Below are 16,785 nucleotides of genomic sequence, written 5' to 3'. Positions count from 1 at the left end.
TGCATGAAGTACTTGGATACATGCATGGGATCCCTTGGGGCTCAGGTATAGTTAGGATGTCAGTTAGATCACTATGCACAAAATTCCAGATATTCAAAATAAATAAAGCTTGTTTGTCACTAAGAGTGACAAATTTCAGGAAAGGTGATAAGCTACCATCAAGTGTTTTTGTGTTACTACACAAGTGTTGTGTAGTAACACAAAATGGTACACTTCATTTGCTCCAAAGGCTTGTGAAAACTAAACAGAATAAACTTGCATATAATCTCATTCTAACCAAAAAAAGCATATTTTTTAGCTTGCAGTTCCTGTAGAACCAGTTTATATATGAATAAACTGGGTTTATTTAAGAAGCATAGTCAGAAAAGGCGAATGCTACCATTTGCAGTACTTTTGCCTCTGCCCACATGATTTGGATTAACTCACCCTAGAACTAAGGAAGCTCGTGGTGAGATGAAACACACAAGGTTGCATCCGAAAGTATGATAATGCAAGGAAGCTTTCCCATTCCCTTCTCCTCACTGTAGCTCCCCGTGCCCCACAAAAAGTGTCTCCTTGGGCAGGGTGGGAGGAGGGAACTGGGAAAAATCAAGCATAGGCAGCTTGCAGTAGCATCTACTTGTGTAATTCTTGGATACATCCCATAATGTCTATGAGAGTATTGCAGAGTAAAGGCTGCTCATACAGTATGTTGAAATATTACCATTACTTAATTAAAAAAACCCTTTGTAGTACATGGGTCTCAATATATTATGAACTAGAATGGGATGGGGAACCTCTTTTTCTTCCCTTACTATGACACACCCAGAATAGAATCTTGTATCAATATAAGCTCTGCCCATCCCACTCTTCATGATGTCATGCCTTTAAAAGCAAAATATTATATTGTTTCCTGAAGGGGGATGAAAATGTGGGCATTTGCTCTTTGTGCAAATTCTTTTAGCTTTATGTAATCCACCCAGAAAACTTTTGCCATTGTGCAGTTCCAGATATTATTAATTAATATCCTGCTTTGAGCAGTGAATAACAGCTATTACATGTTAGATATATAAATGGAGATTTGAGAGAAAGTTATTTCTGTTGCTGCTAACTGTTGTACTTCTAAATGAACTGTTATCTAAAATATGATGACTCCTCTCTTTTGCAGGGCATGGCTCTGAGTCTTGGTGACAAAATCAATCTCTCTCAGAAGAAGACTAATTTATAAAATTAAGGTTCTTCTGATCATTTACAGTTCAGTGCTTGGAATTTTGCTTGTTGGATTCAGAACATCTTGTATTCTTCTGTTCTTTGGTTGTAGAAGCTAATCTTCTTGTGCTGAATGCATTCCAGCAAATAATTGGTAGGTTTTACTTATCACTCCAAGATCAAGGTTGATAAAAAATTTAAATCAACATTTTTTTCTCAGTGTCCTTAGAAGTCATGTTGTCTAGTTTCCTATATGTACTATTTCAAAATAAATAAATAAATTCTCTGCTAGTTTGTTTTAGATCTTCATTGTTTCGGTTTTGGGAAAAGAGGTGGTAGTGTGTCTCCCAAGCAAAGGGTGCTAGGAGGATCTAAATACGTTAGCATTGTAGCTCAACCACTCTGTCTTGGGCTTGCCAAGCTCTATTGTAGTCTCTGATGTATAACATCTCCTCCCCCCGCCACCCCCCGGTGATTTTAGGCCACAACATAGTAGCATGAGGAAGTAAATTACAGTCATATCTTAACATATATTCCAGCCCCAAATATGTCACCAAACTTACAAAACGTTGTACATGCAGAGGCAATATTCTTGTATGACTTGACTGAATTAAGGATGGATGTCACATGAGTTCATTGCATTGAAAATGGAACACTAGCCTAACAAAGGCTGCTGTCCTAAGCACTACTAGGGCGTAAGTGATGCTGAAATCAGCGGGACTTATTTTAGAGTCAACATGCTTAAGATTGCATTGTAAAACCCTATATTGGTGCCTGGGATATCTGTTCAAAAGCTTCATACAATTTGCCTACTTTGGGAGTAGGGATCTACGAAAGTGACTTTACTGTTTGCGGATTATGTTTATTGTGGGGGGGAGGCGTTCCGTCCCTCCCCCCAGAATCCTTGACAGGGGGGAGGCGCTCCGTTCCTCCCCCCCGGAATCCTCGAACGGCCGGCTGTGCTACGCAGCAGCTCCGCAGAGCAGCCAGCCAGGCCCAGCCAGGCCAGAGCCGTCCGCAGCCGGATTTCCAGCCGCGGAGGGCTGTGGGTTAAAAAAAAAAAAAAGCGTACGCAAATGGTGGGGGCTACAGCCGCTGCCATTTGCGTTCTTTCTTTTTGGCCTTCTTAGTCTACGTAAATCTTTACGTAGGCTAAAACGGCGAATCAAAAGGGGAACGCAAATAGTGTAGCGGGCGCTATTTGCATTCCCCTTTATTTTCGCCATCATGTAGCAGCCATATTGGGGGTCAGACTAAGTAGCCTCATGCAGTCTCATGCTTCATGTTCTTGCTGAGCTCTTTCTCCCTTAAATATATTGTTGTAAGCTGACGAGACACAGGAATTCCTTATCTTGTCAAAGGTCATACAATTGTATATCTTGTTCTCTGCTGTTCTCTTCTGTTCTCTGCTTATCACGGCTACCCTATGACCCAGTTCTTGTATTATAAACAATGGTGCTAGGAGAAGAAATGTTGAGGACTGCAACCCCGCACGGGAGGGGGAGGAGGAGCCGTTTCATATGTGTCACAATGTCTATAAAAACAATGTGCTGATGTATTTCGGGGCTTCTGGCTCTTTAGAAATGATTCCAGCCTTAAGCCCGCGCGTTAAATAAAGAATCTCTTTTTCCTTCACTCCGTGGTCTCTCTGACTCTGGGTTCTGCAACAATCATAGTCTACGTAAATATTTACGTAGACTAAGACAGCCAAAAAGAAGGAACGCAAATGGCGGCAGCCGTAGCCGCCGCCATTTGCGTACGCGGCTTTTTGTTTTTTTTAAACCCACCCAGCCATGATAGGCTACGTAAATCTTTACGTAGCCTATCACGTCTCTTTTTTTTTTTTACCAAGACTGGAAATGGCGGCGGTGGCAGCTGGTCGGAAGACCAGCCGCCGGAGCCGCCGCCGCCCGGAAGATCCGCCCCAGGTAAGTCTCATCCCAGGGGGGATCCGCGGGGGGCCGGGGGGGCAGGCCATTCCACCACAGATTTTGGGGGGCCAAATGCATTGGCATTTGGCCTCACCGAGATCCTTGGCGGAATTCTCTGCCATCCCTATTTGGGAGTACTCATTTTTCTGTACTGCTCTTAATTTTTTAGTGGCATCCAGTACTTTATGCAACAGACTAATGGATGAAGCAAAGCTGATATGATTTTAGGCATTTGTATTTTGGTTGATCTGATTAGTGAAATTGTGAGTGATTTAGGAACATAGGAAGCTGCCTTATAACAAGTCAGACCATAAATAAATGTCATCTTTTTCTTTTGTTTTGAAAAAGTGAATAAGCATTGATCATGATCATGTGCCTTTGCCCAGTGCAATATGTACAGCCTCTCTGCCAAGTGAAAGATGTTCAAAACCAGGGCTCCGTATCCACACACACCATAAAAACTCTACTGAAGGGGACCCCAATGCAGCAGTTGGGGGCACCATGGTACCTGCAGGCACCTCCACTGGCACCCATAAATGGTTCCCCAACTTGGTACCCACAGGCAGCTGAAATCCCCCCCCCCATTCTTAATATACATACATGGATTTGTATGAAATGCATACAGCTTTCTAGCAATGATACATGGGCTGCAACAAAAATGGGCCAAATATCCAAATAAGTACGCATCTGAAGGTGACATCTATATGCCACCCGTTCAAATATTGAAAGTGTTGTAACGTCCTCCATCCATTGCATTATAGCAGGTGAGTGTCTGTCCTTCCAGTGTTGTGATATCAGTCTTCTAGCTGTCAAAAGGGCACAGAGAATCCATTTATACTGACCATTTGTTAATTTCCATGAAGCAGGTAATAATTTAAGAGTGTGCTCATCAGTTAATATTAAAGACTATACCAGTACAAAATTTTTCTATGTAATAGAATCATAGAATCAGAATAGTAGGGCTGGAAGGGGCCTACAAGGCCATCGAGTCCAACCCCCTGCTCAATGCAGGAATCCAAGTCAGAGCATCCCTGACAGATGGCTGTCCGGACTCATCTTGAATGCCTCCAGCGTGAGAGAGCCCACTACCTCCCTAGGTAATTGGTTCCATTGTTGTATTGCTCTAACAGTCAGGAGGTTTTTCTGGATGTTCAGCCGGAATCTGGCTTCCTGTCACTTGAGCCCAATATTCCATGTTCTGCACTCTGGGATGATCAAGCAGAGATCCTGGCCTTCCTCTCTGTGACAACCTTTCAAGTACTTGAAGAGCGCTATCATATCTCCCCTCAGTCTTCTCAAGGTTAAATATGCCCAGTTCTTTCAGTCTCTCCTCATAGGGCTTTGTTTCCAGTCCCCTGATCAACTTTGTTGCCCTCCTCTGAACCCTCTCCAGCTTGTCTGCATCCTTCTTAAAGTGCAGTGCTCAGAACTGGACACAGTACTCCAGATGAGGCCTAACCAGTGCTGAGTCATCTAGCCCACTTTGAGCTAGTTTGCTCATCAGGATATCATGGGACACTTTGTCGAAAGCTTTGCTGAAGTCGAGGTATATGATGTCCACAGCATTCCCACAGTCCACAAGGGAGGTTAGGTGATCAAAAAATGAGATCATATTGGTCTGGCAGGATTTGTTCTTGATAAATTCATGTTGGCTTCGAGTGATCACTGCATCGTTTTCAAGGTGCTTACAGATGGATTGCTTCATCATCTCCTCCAGAATTTTCCCAGGGATTGATGTCAGACTGACTGGTCTGTAGTTCCCAGGTTCCTCCTTTTTACCTTTTTGAAGATAGGGACAACACTGGCCCTCCTCCAGTCATCTGGCAGCCTCCTCCAGTCATCACCCGTCCTCCATGATTTCTCAAAGAGAATAGACAGTGGTTCTGAGAGTTCTTCTGCTAGTTCTTTTATTACTCTAGGATGCAGTTCATCTGGCCCTGGAGATTTGAACTCATTCAAAGTAATGAGGTGTCCCCTGACCATATGCCTATCAATTTTGAGCTGCAATCCTGCCCCTTCAGCCTGTATGTACTTTGCCTTTGCCAGGGGGCTCATAAACCCTCTTTTGGGAGAAGACTGAGCTAAAGTAGGAATTGAGCACTTCTGCCTTTTCCTTGTCATCTGTTATCATTTTGCCATCCTTATTTAATAGCTGAACCACCATTGCTTTCCTCTTTCTTTTACTATGCATGTATCTGAAGAAAGCCTTTTTGTTGCTTTTAGCATCCCTCGCTAACCTCAGCTCGTTCTCAGCTTTAGCCTTTCTGACGCCATCCCTGCAATTCTCTGCTACCTGCCTGTCATGGTGGACACTGAGCCCATAGAATCCCAGAGTAGTTCTGATTCTGAGGTGGAGCAGCCGCTCGTGGGAGAGGAGCGCACTCATCCCTCCCAGGGCCAACAGCTGGCAGAGATTCCTCCCGCCGGCATTCCTGACATAGATAGCGGTCCCGGGAGTGAGAGAGAGCGGGAAGAGGGCTTGCTGGACGCACGACGCCGACGCAGTGAGCGGCACCAAATGGAGGGCGCGGAAAGGAGGCGTAGTGCCCGGTTGGCACGCAAGCAACGGTTGCGCCCAGAGGATCCAAGGGAAAAGGGGAGGGACTCTCCCTAGCCCATAAGTTCAGGGTCTGCCAGTGATTCTCCTTCAAACAGGGACCAACTGTTCCAACTCAGGGCATAGGTACTCTGCTGCTCATAGCTAGTCGCTGATAGTAGAGTTGTTAAGTTGTAAAAGGAATACAGCTTTGAAAAGAATCCCTTTGTCTGTGTATGGACTTGGCTACTGGATTAGACTGAAAGAGGCCGCCAAGGAGCTCCTGACAGCTTGGTCCCCGTTTGTCTTTTTTCTCTCTTCTCCTACTGCCGTATGGAGGGTGCCGGGGACCCGGCGGTGCAAGCCCTGGTGCAAGAGAACCAGATGCTCTGTGATCAAATGGCTCAACTGATGGCTGCCGTGCAGAATCTACAAGCTGCGGTTCAACCCCCCCCCCCGATTCCCCCCCGCTGCAAGTGCCCGGTGGCTTTGCCAGAGAAGTTTTCTGGTGAGAAAAGACTTTTCCAGATTTTCAGGGCCCAATTGGAGCTGTACATGCACCTTCGACATGAGGATTTCCAGACGGAACAGGTTCGTGTGGGTGTCATCATTAACCTACTTTCAGGCATGGCAGCTAAATGGGCTTTGAGTCTCCTTGCTAATGACCCCCTGCTTGGGGACTATCAAGGTTTCATGACAGTGATGGCCCGTTTTTTCACTGACCCTCTGCGCATGCAGATAGCTTCTCGGGAGATTCGCCGCCTCAGGCAGGGCAAGTACTCAGTTTCCAGCTACACGACAACTTTTCGCTTGCTGATGCAGGATTTACAGTGGAATGATGCAGCGCTGGTGGCTCAGTTTTTGGATGGTTTGAACGACGAGATCTTGGATGAGTTGGCGCGCAAGCCCAGCCCACCTACTTTGGAGGACCTCATCCAGACCTCCCTTCAGATAGATAGTCAGCTGGAGGGGTGCCGGCAGACCCGGCGGGGCATCGGGGGCCGGGATTTCCCTCCTCCCATTCCCCCACGTTTCCTGCCCCCACCCCCCGCCCCTGCGGTGGGGGTGGAGGAGAACCCGATGCAGCTGGGAGCTACCTGAGCCCCACTGCCACCAGAGGAGCTTGAGCGCTGGCGAGCTGAGCACCGATGTTTTCGATGTGGAAAGCTGGGACATTTCGCCAAGACCTGCAGCTCCTCTGCCTCTGTCAGGGTGGACACTGAGCCCATAGAATCCCACAGTAGTTCTGATTCTGAGGAAGAGCGGTCGCTCCTGGGAGAGGAGCGCGCTCCTTTTTCCCAGGGCCAACAGCTGATGGAGATTCCTCCCACCAGCATTCCTAGCTTAGATAGTCCTGGGAGTGTCAGAGCGTGGAAAGCAGACTTGATGGACGCGCGACGCCGACGCAGAGAGCGGCGCCAAAGGGAGGGCGCAGAAAGGAGGCGTAGTGCCCCGTTGGCGCGCAAACAACGGCTGCGCCCAGAGGATCCAAGGGAAAAGGGGAGGGACTCTCCCTAATCCTTAAGTTCAGGGGTCTGCCAGTAATTCCCTTTCAAACGGGGACCAACTGTTCCAACTTAGGGCATAGGTATTCTGCTGCTCATATCTAGTTGCTAACGGTAGAGTTGTTAAGTTGTAAAAGAGGAATAAAGCTTTGAAAAGAATCCTTTTGTCTGTGTCTGGACTTGGCTCCTGGATTAGACTGAGAGAGGCCTCCAAGGAGCCCTTGACAGCCTCCCCTTCCTCTCCTTCCCCCTCCTCCTCCTCCTTATCCCCAGGCCTGACTAGACTGCCCCCCAAGCTTGTTGGGGGCCTCCAGTGTGGGGGTCAGTTCCCCACCAGGTGGGTGCCTTCCCCAACCCCCCCCACCCTCCCATCTGCTGTTGCATGTTCACTTACGCTCCTCCCAGTGGGGTGGGGTGGAGGCCCTAGCTTTAGTGGACTTGGGGGCTACGACCAGTTTCATGGATGAAACCTTCACCCTCTTCCACAAGATTCCTACCCTGCCCCTTCCTGCCCCCTTGGCAGTGGAGACCATCGATGGGCATCCTCTCTCTTCGGGCGCGGTGACCTGTATTACAGTTCCGCTCACCCTGCGCGCCCAGTCCCACGTTGAGCAGATGCAGTTTCACTTGGCCAAGGTTCCCCTATACCCACTCGTGCTAGGTGTTTCCTGGCTCTCTAAGCACAACCCTCAGATTTCTTGGGGACTTCAGCAAGTGGAGTTTGCGTCTCCCTACTGCCAGGAGCATTGCCTCCTGGAGGAGGCGCCAGTCCCAGCCCAGGCCTTAACCCTTTCCTCCCCCTCCTCGTCTGTTTCTGGCAGTCCTTCAGCTACTGTCATCCTTCCCGAGAAGTATGCGGCTTTTGGGGATGTGTTCAACAAGAAGAAGGCTGATCGGCTCCCCCCCACACACACCCTTTTGATTGTGCCATTAACCTCATTCCGGGTTAATGTGCCATTAACCTCATTCCCCGCTGGCCGGTTGTATTCAGTGTCAGAGCCGGAACTTCGAGCTCTGCGGGAGTTTTTGGACAAAAATCTCAAACGTGGCTTCATTCGCCCTTCTTCCTCCCCCGCCTGCGCTCCTACCATGTTTGTGCGCAAAAAATCTGGAGAACTCCGCCCGGTGCACCATTTCAGAAATTTAAATTCAGTCTCCATCCCTGATAAGTACCCCCTCCTTCTCATACCTGAGATGCTGGAGCGCCTGGGGCGAGCCAAGATTTTCACAAAGTTGGACCTGTGTGGCGCCTAAAATCTCATTCGCATCCGGGAGGGGGATGAGTAGAAGACCTCTTTCGGTACCCGGTACGGAGCGTATGAATACCTAGGGATGTCGGGGAATTTCTCCACGAATCTCCGGGAGGCCGAATGCCAACGCATTCGGCCCCCGAAATTGGTGGAGAAACGGTCCGCCACCCCCCAGGGATGGGACTTACCTTGGTCGAATGTCCCTGGCGGCGGCGGTGCGGCAGCAGCAGCCGGTCTTCCGACCGGCTGCCGCCGCCACCACCATTTCCAAGTGTAAAAAAAACACCAACAACAAACGTGATAGGCTACGTAAAGATTTACGTAGCCTATCACGGCTAGATTTTCAAAAAACACCGTGATAGGCTACGTAAATGTTTATGGCTGACTTTGGGGGGAAATGGCTGACTTTGGGGGGGGAAAAAGCACGTACGCAAATGGCGGCGCCCATGGGCGCCGCCATTTGCGTTCCTTATTTGGGCACGTGTAGTCTACGTAAACATTTACGTAGACTACGGCGAAAATAAGGGCAACGCTATTTTCCCGGAAGATCCGCCCTAGGTAAGTCTTGTCCCTGGGGGGATCCGCGGGGGGGCAGGCTGTTCCGCCACGGAGTTCGGGGGGCCGAATGCACTGGCATTCGGACTCACCAAGATCTGTGGCGGAATTCTCTGTCATCCCTACTATTTGGACACTTTCCTCATTGTGTATCTCGATGATTTAGTTATATTTTCTGAGGACCTCCACGCCGATCAGCTTCATGTCTCCACCATCCTCCAGCACCTCCGCGAGAACCATCTTTATGCCAAGCTGGAGAAATGTGCATTTGATCTAACCTCTTTGGACTTTCTTGTCTACATTATCATAGAATCAGAATAGTAGGGTTGGAAGGGGCCTACAAGGCCATCGAGTCCAACCCCCTGCTCAATGCAGGAATCCAAGTCAGAGCATCCCTGACAGATGGCTGTCCAGCCTCCTCTTGAAGGCTTCCAGTGTGGGAGAGCCCACCACCTCCCCAGGTAATTGGTTCCATTGTCGTATTGCTCTTACAGTCAGGAAGTTTTTCCTGATGTTCAGCCGGAATCTGGCTTCCTGTCACTTGAGCCCATTATTCCGTGTCCTGCACTCTGGGATGATCAGAAGAGGTCCTGGCCTTCTTCTCTGTGACAACCTTTCAAGTACGGAATAATGGGCTCAAGTTATCTCGCCTGATGGTATCAGGATGGATCCTGCAAAGGTCCAGCCTGTCCTCTCCTGACCGGCTCCATCCACCAAGAAGGACTTGCAATGTTTTCTGGGCTTTGCTAATTTTTACAGAAAGTTCCTGCCCAGCTTTGCTCGGCTGACTTCTCCTTTCATGGACCTCCTTAAGGGCAAGAAATCTCCTTTTCATTGGATGGCATCGGCCCAAAAGGCTTTCGAGGAACTTAAGAGGCTTTTCAGTTCTGAGCCGATCCTGTTACATACCAAGCCCAGGAAGCCTTTTGTAGTGCAAACTGATGCCTCTGACTTTGCGGTGGGGGCGGTGCTCTTTCAGCCAGATCGGGAGGGCAGCGGGTTGCAACCCTGCGCCTACCACTCCAGGAAGCTGAACATGTCTGAGAGGAATTATACCATCTGGGAGAAGGAACTGTTGGCCATCAAGTCCGTTTTGGAGACCTGGCGTCATCTTCTGGAGGGGGCACAGCACCCAGTCAAAGTTAGAACCGACCATCGCAACCTTGAACATCTTCAGACAGCCCATGCCTGAAACTAGTGGCAGACTAGGTGGTCGCTTTTTTTTTCTCGGTTCCACCTTAAGATTTGCCATGTGAAGGCCTCTGACAACCTACAAGCGGATGCTCTTTCTCGTAAGCCTGACCTCCAGCCAGGGGGTGAAGAAAATCCCCCCCTGATTCTTCCCCCCCAAAGCCTGGTGGCAGCTGAGGTACCTCATTCTTGGGAGGAGCTCCTTCACTCTGCACAGGTCATGATGCTTTTGTTCGCGCAAAAGTGGAGGAATTGGGGCTAGCCTCTGCCCCCCCCACTCTACCCCCTTCTCTTTGCGAGGTGGCCTGCTTTACCATTCCGGCCGGGTCTGTGTGCCTTCTAGACCCCTTCGCGAGAAGGTCCTCCATCAGTGCCATGACTCCCCCACAGCTGGGCATTTTGGCGTTGCTAAGACCCTGCATGGAGTGACAAGGGATTTTTGGTGGCCTTGTGTGTGTTGGGACGTCAAGACCTATGTCGCCTCCTGCCCAACCTGCCAGCGGGTGAAGGCCCCCTCAGGCAAGCCCACAGGCTTGCTTCACCCCCTGCCTACCCCCTCAAGACCTTGGAAACTGCTCTCCCTTGACTTCATCACTGACTTGCCTCACTCACACAGTAAGACCACTATTCTGGTGGTGGTGGATTTGTTTTCTAAGATGGCCCATTTCATCCCCTGCTCAGGGTTGCCCACAGCCAGGGAGATGGCAGAGCTGTTCTTGGCGCATGTTTTCCGGCTCCACGGATGGCCCGAGGGTCTCATTTCAGATAGCGGGGCCCAATTCACTGCCCATTTCTGGAGGGAGCTACTTCGGTTGCTACATGTGATGCTCCGTCTTTCCTCCGCCCACCATCCACAGACGGATGGTCAGACCGAGCGCACCAATGCGACTCTGGAGCAATATTTGTGCTGTTATGTCAATTACCAGCAAGATGACTGGTTTTCCTTGCTGCCTCTCGCAGAATTTGCTTATAACAATGCCTGCCATGCTTCCACCCACCAAACTCCATTTTTTGCCAGTTCTGGTTACCAGCCCAAGGCTTTCCCGTCCACCCTAACTCCCTCTTCAGTGCCAGCAGCCCATGACTTTTTAGAGGAGTTGAGAGTGGTACACCACCTCTTACAGGACTCCCTTGAGCAAGCCAAGACAGCCTACAAGGCCTCTGCGGACCGACGGCGCCAGCCGGGTCCATCTCTGCAACCAGGGGACTGGGTTTGGTTGTCCACCCAATACCTCCCATCTCACTCGCCTGCACAGAAGCTCGCACCTCGCCACACGGGGCCTTTCCAGATTACGGCCCAGATTAACCCTGTTGCTTTTTGCCTGGCTCTCCCCCACTCCATGAAGATCCATCCTGTTTTTCATCGGTCCTCGCTGTCCCCCCTGGTTTCTGGTGACCCTCAATGCTCAGTTGGCTCCCCCCCCCCGCCGCCAGTGCTGGTGGAGGGGGAGGAGGAGTTTGAGGTCGCAGAGATTCTGGACTCCTGCCTTTCTCGCGGCCGCCTGCAATATCTGGTGGACTGGAAGGGGTATGGGCCTAATGAGCGAATGAACCCTAATCCTAATATGAGCGATCCTGGGAACCCGCGGAAAATGTGTATACTCCGTTGCTGCTGAGGCGTTTCCACCAGCTGTACCCCCACAAACCCGGGGCCCCAGGGGAGGAGCATGAGGGGGGGCCTCATGGGAGTGGGGATGATGTCCCTTTTAAAAGGGGAGGGACTCTTCCCTAGCCCATAAGTTCAGGGTCTGCCAGTGATTCTCCTTCAAACAGGGACCAACTGTTCCAACTCAGGGCATGGATACTCTGCTGCTCATAGCTAGTCGCTGGTAGTAGAGTTGTTAAGTTGTAAAAGGAATAAAGCTTTGAAAAGAATCTCTTTGTCTGTGTCTGGACTTGCCTACTGGATTAGACTGAAAGAGGCCGCCAAGGAGCTCCTGACACTGCCTGTACTCTTCCTTTGTTGCTTGGCCTTCCTTCCACTTCCTATATGTGTCCTTTTTTGTTTTCAGGTCATCTCTATGCTTGTTGTGAAGCCACATTGACTTCTTCTGTTGTCTTCCACATTTTTTTCTTGTTGGAATTATTTGTAATTGTGCCTTGAGAATTTCCTTTTTTAAAAGCTCCCACCCATCTTGGACTCCTTTTCTCGTTAGAGTCGCTTGCCATGGGACCTTATCATTGTTCTGAGTTTTTGGAAATCGGCTTTCCTAAAATCCAGGGGATGCATTTGGCTACACTCAGGCTACACCTAAGTCAGGGATAGCTGATCCTCTAGTTCCTTCCTCTACTTTCTGTAGGAGGAAGTTATCCACCACACAAGTCAGGAAGTTCCTGGAGGGACCATGTTTTGCAGAATTTGTCTCCCAACAAATATCAGGGAAATTGAGGTCTCCCATTACTACTTCATCATGCTTCCTTGAAACATTGGCTATTTGCTTTTCAAAAGTTTCATCCTTGTCTTCTTGATTGGGTGGCCAGTAGCAGACTCCGACCACCATGTTCCTTTTATTCTTTGCTCCATTTATTTCAACCCAGATGCACTCGATGGGGCTACCAAGCTCATCCTCCTGTATTTCTGTGCAGAGATATGTATTTTTAACATATAGTGCAACCCCACCTCCCTTTCTGTTCCTCCTGTTCTTTTTGAACAAATTATATACTTCAATTGCTGTATTCCAGTCATGAGAGTCATTCTACCAAGTCTCAGTTGCACCTATCAAGTCATAATTTCCCACCTGTATTAAGAGTTCAAGTTCGTTCTGTTTGTTTCCCATACTCTGGGCATTAGTGTATAGACATCGAAGACCATGTGCTTCATAGTCCGGCGTTCTTCCTACACGTTTGTGAAGATTATTATTGGGCGCTATTAGAGCTGTTCTGTCCATTGCGGTGCATGAGCCTTCGTCCATTGTTACCTCCAACTTTATGTCTCCCTTCCCCATAGGACTCAGTTTAAAGCCCTCCTGATAAAGTTCTTCATGCTGTGACCAAAACATTATTCCCAGCCTTTGTGAGATGCAACCCATGCGTTGCCAACAGTCCATCTTCCAGGAAGTATAGCCTGTGGTTCCAGAATCCAAATAACCTCCCTGCAAAAAGAAGCAACTACTGTACATTGCCAAAACATACGTTTAAAAGAAGCATTAGCTGTATTGCACTGCCAGCAATTAGCTGAATTAGACGATACCTTATTAAAGATACATTGTGGGGTCCAATAAACATGAAGCAAATGTTTTTGCTGAATAAGACGCAGCCTAAGATCCATAGACACAACAGATAGACACCTAAGTGATGATCCACTGATTAGGCATTTTGTGGTGGTGTCCACAGCACTATCTCAAATTCCCAAATGTGCCTGAGGGTCCAAAAAGATTGGGGACCCCTGTTCTACAGCCTTAGTCTGGGGTGTAAAAGAAATTCCGAGTTTACCCAATTTGCATCCCCTGGAACCAAACACACACCCAAACACAATTTGCAATTGGAAATATGCACTTTTATGAGCTTGTAATCCAATTCACACACCCGAAAAATACATTTGAAACAGACATACGCTTGAAAAAAGCACATGAAAAAGTGCATACATTTGAAAAATGCATACAAATACATTTTAGTTAATGGGAGGAGAATGGTTGCTTTTCAAACATGTGCACCAAAAATATGTACATCAGAAAAATATGCATGGAGATACAAACAAATTTCCGTGCAAGGAGGAAGGGGGGGAAAAGCTCACAATCTGATACTTGGTCAGAATGAGCTCTGAGGTGGAAATCGGAGAACCTCGACAAGCTTGAGTTTTGCTGATTTTCATATCCCTGCCCCAATCTTATCCACTTAATCTGGACTATATCACTACACCAGAGGGTGCTGTCTAAAATTTGCATTTTAAATGGTATTTAATGGGGTTGCAGAAATGCATTGCTGGTGAGTCAAATATGACAGTGTTGTGACACCCTTTAGAATCTAATTGGTACACTGGTGAGATTTCTCAGACAACAATCTACTTCTATTAAATTCATGAGAAGTACCTCATGAAATGAAGAAAAAAAAAACACTGAGGCTAAGATTCACAGTTAAGGGTGGCTCTTTCCTGGGGCATGCTGATTATTGAGTCAATGCCAAATTTGAAGTAGTGAGATTATTAGGTCCTGATAACTGAAACTTAGTCCTTAGCACAGAACATTTGGGTCTTACATCTTACACTGTCTTTGAGTAGAAAGCGCAACAAGTGGGAATCACAAACATTACAGAGTGTACTGACAGAGAGCCAAGTACTGTTCGTTTCATATTATTTCAGGTTGGAAGGTAAACCAAAGGCATAAACAATTAGTCCTAGGTTAGCTCTTACAAAATAGTCCCCTGGGACAAAGAAGTGAAGTTGTGATAGGGTGATAGGGAAACCTGAATGGCAGACAGAGCATGGATAAAGGATGTCCTCTCCCTCTTAAGTGTTAAAACTTTGAGTTGCCAATTAAATTGAGTCGAGATAGAGTCAAGACACACACACATTTCATGCAATGCTTAAATAGCATGTTGAATTAACTGCCATAATTGTGATGATGGTTTTGGAAAAGGACTAGACAAGTTCATGGGCAAAAGGTATTACCAGCAGATGCTTGCTATACCTGTGTGGAATCTCCACATCCAACGGCAATATAATTCCTACCAAATGCTGGAGACCAATGAGGAGAGTACTTAACAATCGTTGGACTGATTTCACTGCCACTACAGGAAATGCAATGATGGACTAATTTAGTTTTGGTGTGATGCAATAATCCTTACATTCTTACGGCAGTCCTGCAGTCAGGGTGCCAAGCAGCCGAAGACCCTGAGACTAAGAAGGCTCTCAGTCTCTCAGGCTAAATTTGCTTTCAGTGTACATGTGGTGCCCACCTATACGTGCTCAAGGAGATTCTCCAATCATAAAACAGCTTCAGGCAATTAAAATGGTGATACATTTGTACTAAAGATAGCCAGTGATATTAAATGAAAATACAGTCCAGGTTATGCTGGCCTCCCTCTCTCTGGATAAGTACTGCTGCAGACCAGCATGAGATGTGCAGTTATCATAACCCAATGTTCAGTTGCCCTGCTTGTGCCAGTTCCCCACCCCAGAACACTCCCTGCAACTCTGGTTAGAACTACAGCACTAAGCAAGGTTCACTGAACATTTCCATGAAGATGCACCATATGTGTTTCTCAAAGTACGTTATTCTGCAAAGTAAAACAGATGAGTATTGTGTAGCCTCGTGGCTAAGAAAAAGGCTGCAATCCTGTTGGCTTACCTCTGAGTAGATATGTACCGGCTTGCACTGTAAGCTACGAATAGCTCAATGACGACAGTTCAGATGGTGTCTCTACTGGCAAGTCATTAGCTGGCCTTAGGCCACCTCCGCAACATGTGGGAAGTGATGTTTTAAGACCTCAGCTCCCATCAGCCCCAGCCAGCATGGTGAATGGTTGGGAATGCTGGAGGTTGTAGTCCAAAACATCTTGAGGGCACCAGTTTAGGGAAGGCTGTATTGCAACAAAATTATGTATATGAAGCATTTTATGTAAATGCTAGGAATTTCATTACTTTAAATGTTTTATTTAATGCTACAGTGTATGTCCTTTGAAGGCACTTCAAGTGAAGACTTACTTACCTGGTTTCCATTTGCATCTGGTATCCATTTGGACATTATGTCAATGCATTAGATCACTTCAACACATTGAAAATAATGTGACAAACATTCTCATGCAAGTAATATACATACCAGAAATAACAGGAGGTGTTCTCTAAGCTATCTTGGCACATCTCTAGTTATAGATAACTGCACCTAACATTTCATGCCTCCTCCGTGACAGCCCTAAATGTTCTTTTTACCCTTGCTATAGTTATTCTCATTTAGGAGTGTTCATGAGTTCTTAAATAAAATGTAAATGTTGCCATGGGAAACTTGTCACTTTTGGAGAGGATAATTATGATGTGTTGGAATACCAAAGAAATCTGTTCTGTCAGCATGCTGGCACCAGGAGCAGATGAAGACATTAATCTGTGAGTCATTAAGGTCCATTTATTTATGGAAAAGAATGCATCAACAATATGACATTTATTTGTAATTTGCACCTGAGCTGACAATTCAGTACATTGCCTGCTGTAGACGTTTATATATGAAGAAGCGGGGGCAAAATCCAAGTGTTTCTGTCAGGAAAAGGTTTATCTGTGTCATCAAAGGACATTTTGTGCAAAATACTGGCAGTGGCAATTGTGTAAAATAGTGTAGATAGAGAAACAGATCTGCTACACAGGCACTGTTCATGGTGCTGTTCTCTACTTCAAAAGAATTGACTCCACCAGCTGCTACTACATTTTGTTCTGTTGAGAACTACTGTTCTGATTTTCTTGTTCTATGTGAATGTTTGCACTTCCTTACTTACAGAAATTGTGCATGATAACGTTTGAAAGGTCCCAAAGAACTGGAACCCAGTCTATCTCCTTGATTCTGGGCATTACAATGCGTCTTTCCTCTTCCTCAACGTACTTCAGGAAGGGGTGAGCCTTCCTGCAAAATGCCTCCTGGTACCTTTCTCTAATGTTTTACATCCAGCATTTGTAGATCCAGGGCAATTCAGTCGACAGAGCGGGG

At 47.3% G+C, this 16,785-nt stretch overlaps 1 protein-coding gene across 2 annotated transcripts in view; it reads left to right on the top strand.

Moving 5' to 3' along the window:
* The window catches only part of COPB1 (coat protein complex I subunit beta 1), a 32,455-nt gene extending 29,633 nt beyond the window's left edge, over window positions 1–2,822 (top strand). For both annotated transcript variants that reach the window (XM_084854995.1, XM_084854996.1), the window contains exon 22: window positions 1,148–2,822. In XM_084854995.1, coding sequence (XP_084711121.1) covers window positions 1,148–1,207 — 60 coding nt within the window. In that variant the 3' untranslated portion in view covers window positions 1,208–2,822. The remainder of the gene's footprint in view (window positions 1–1,147) is intronic.
* The last annotated feature ends 13,963 nt before the right edge of the window (window positions 2,823–16,785 follow it).

Source organism: Heloderma suspectum, chromosome 1, assembly GCF_057233095.1.
Source record: "Heloderma suspectum isolate Gila_16-S chromosome 1, 16-S_ref, whole genome shotgun sequence".
Classification (NCBI taxonomy): domain Eukaryota; kingdom Metazoa; phylum Chordata; class Lepidosauria; order Squamata; family Helodermatidae; genus Heloderma; species Heloderma suspectum.
Note: the sequence above shows the minus strand (reverse complement) of the source record. Positions and strands in the feature narration are given on the sequence as shown.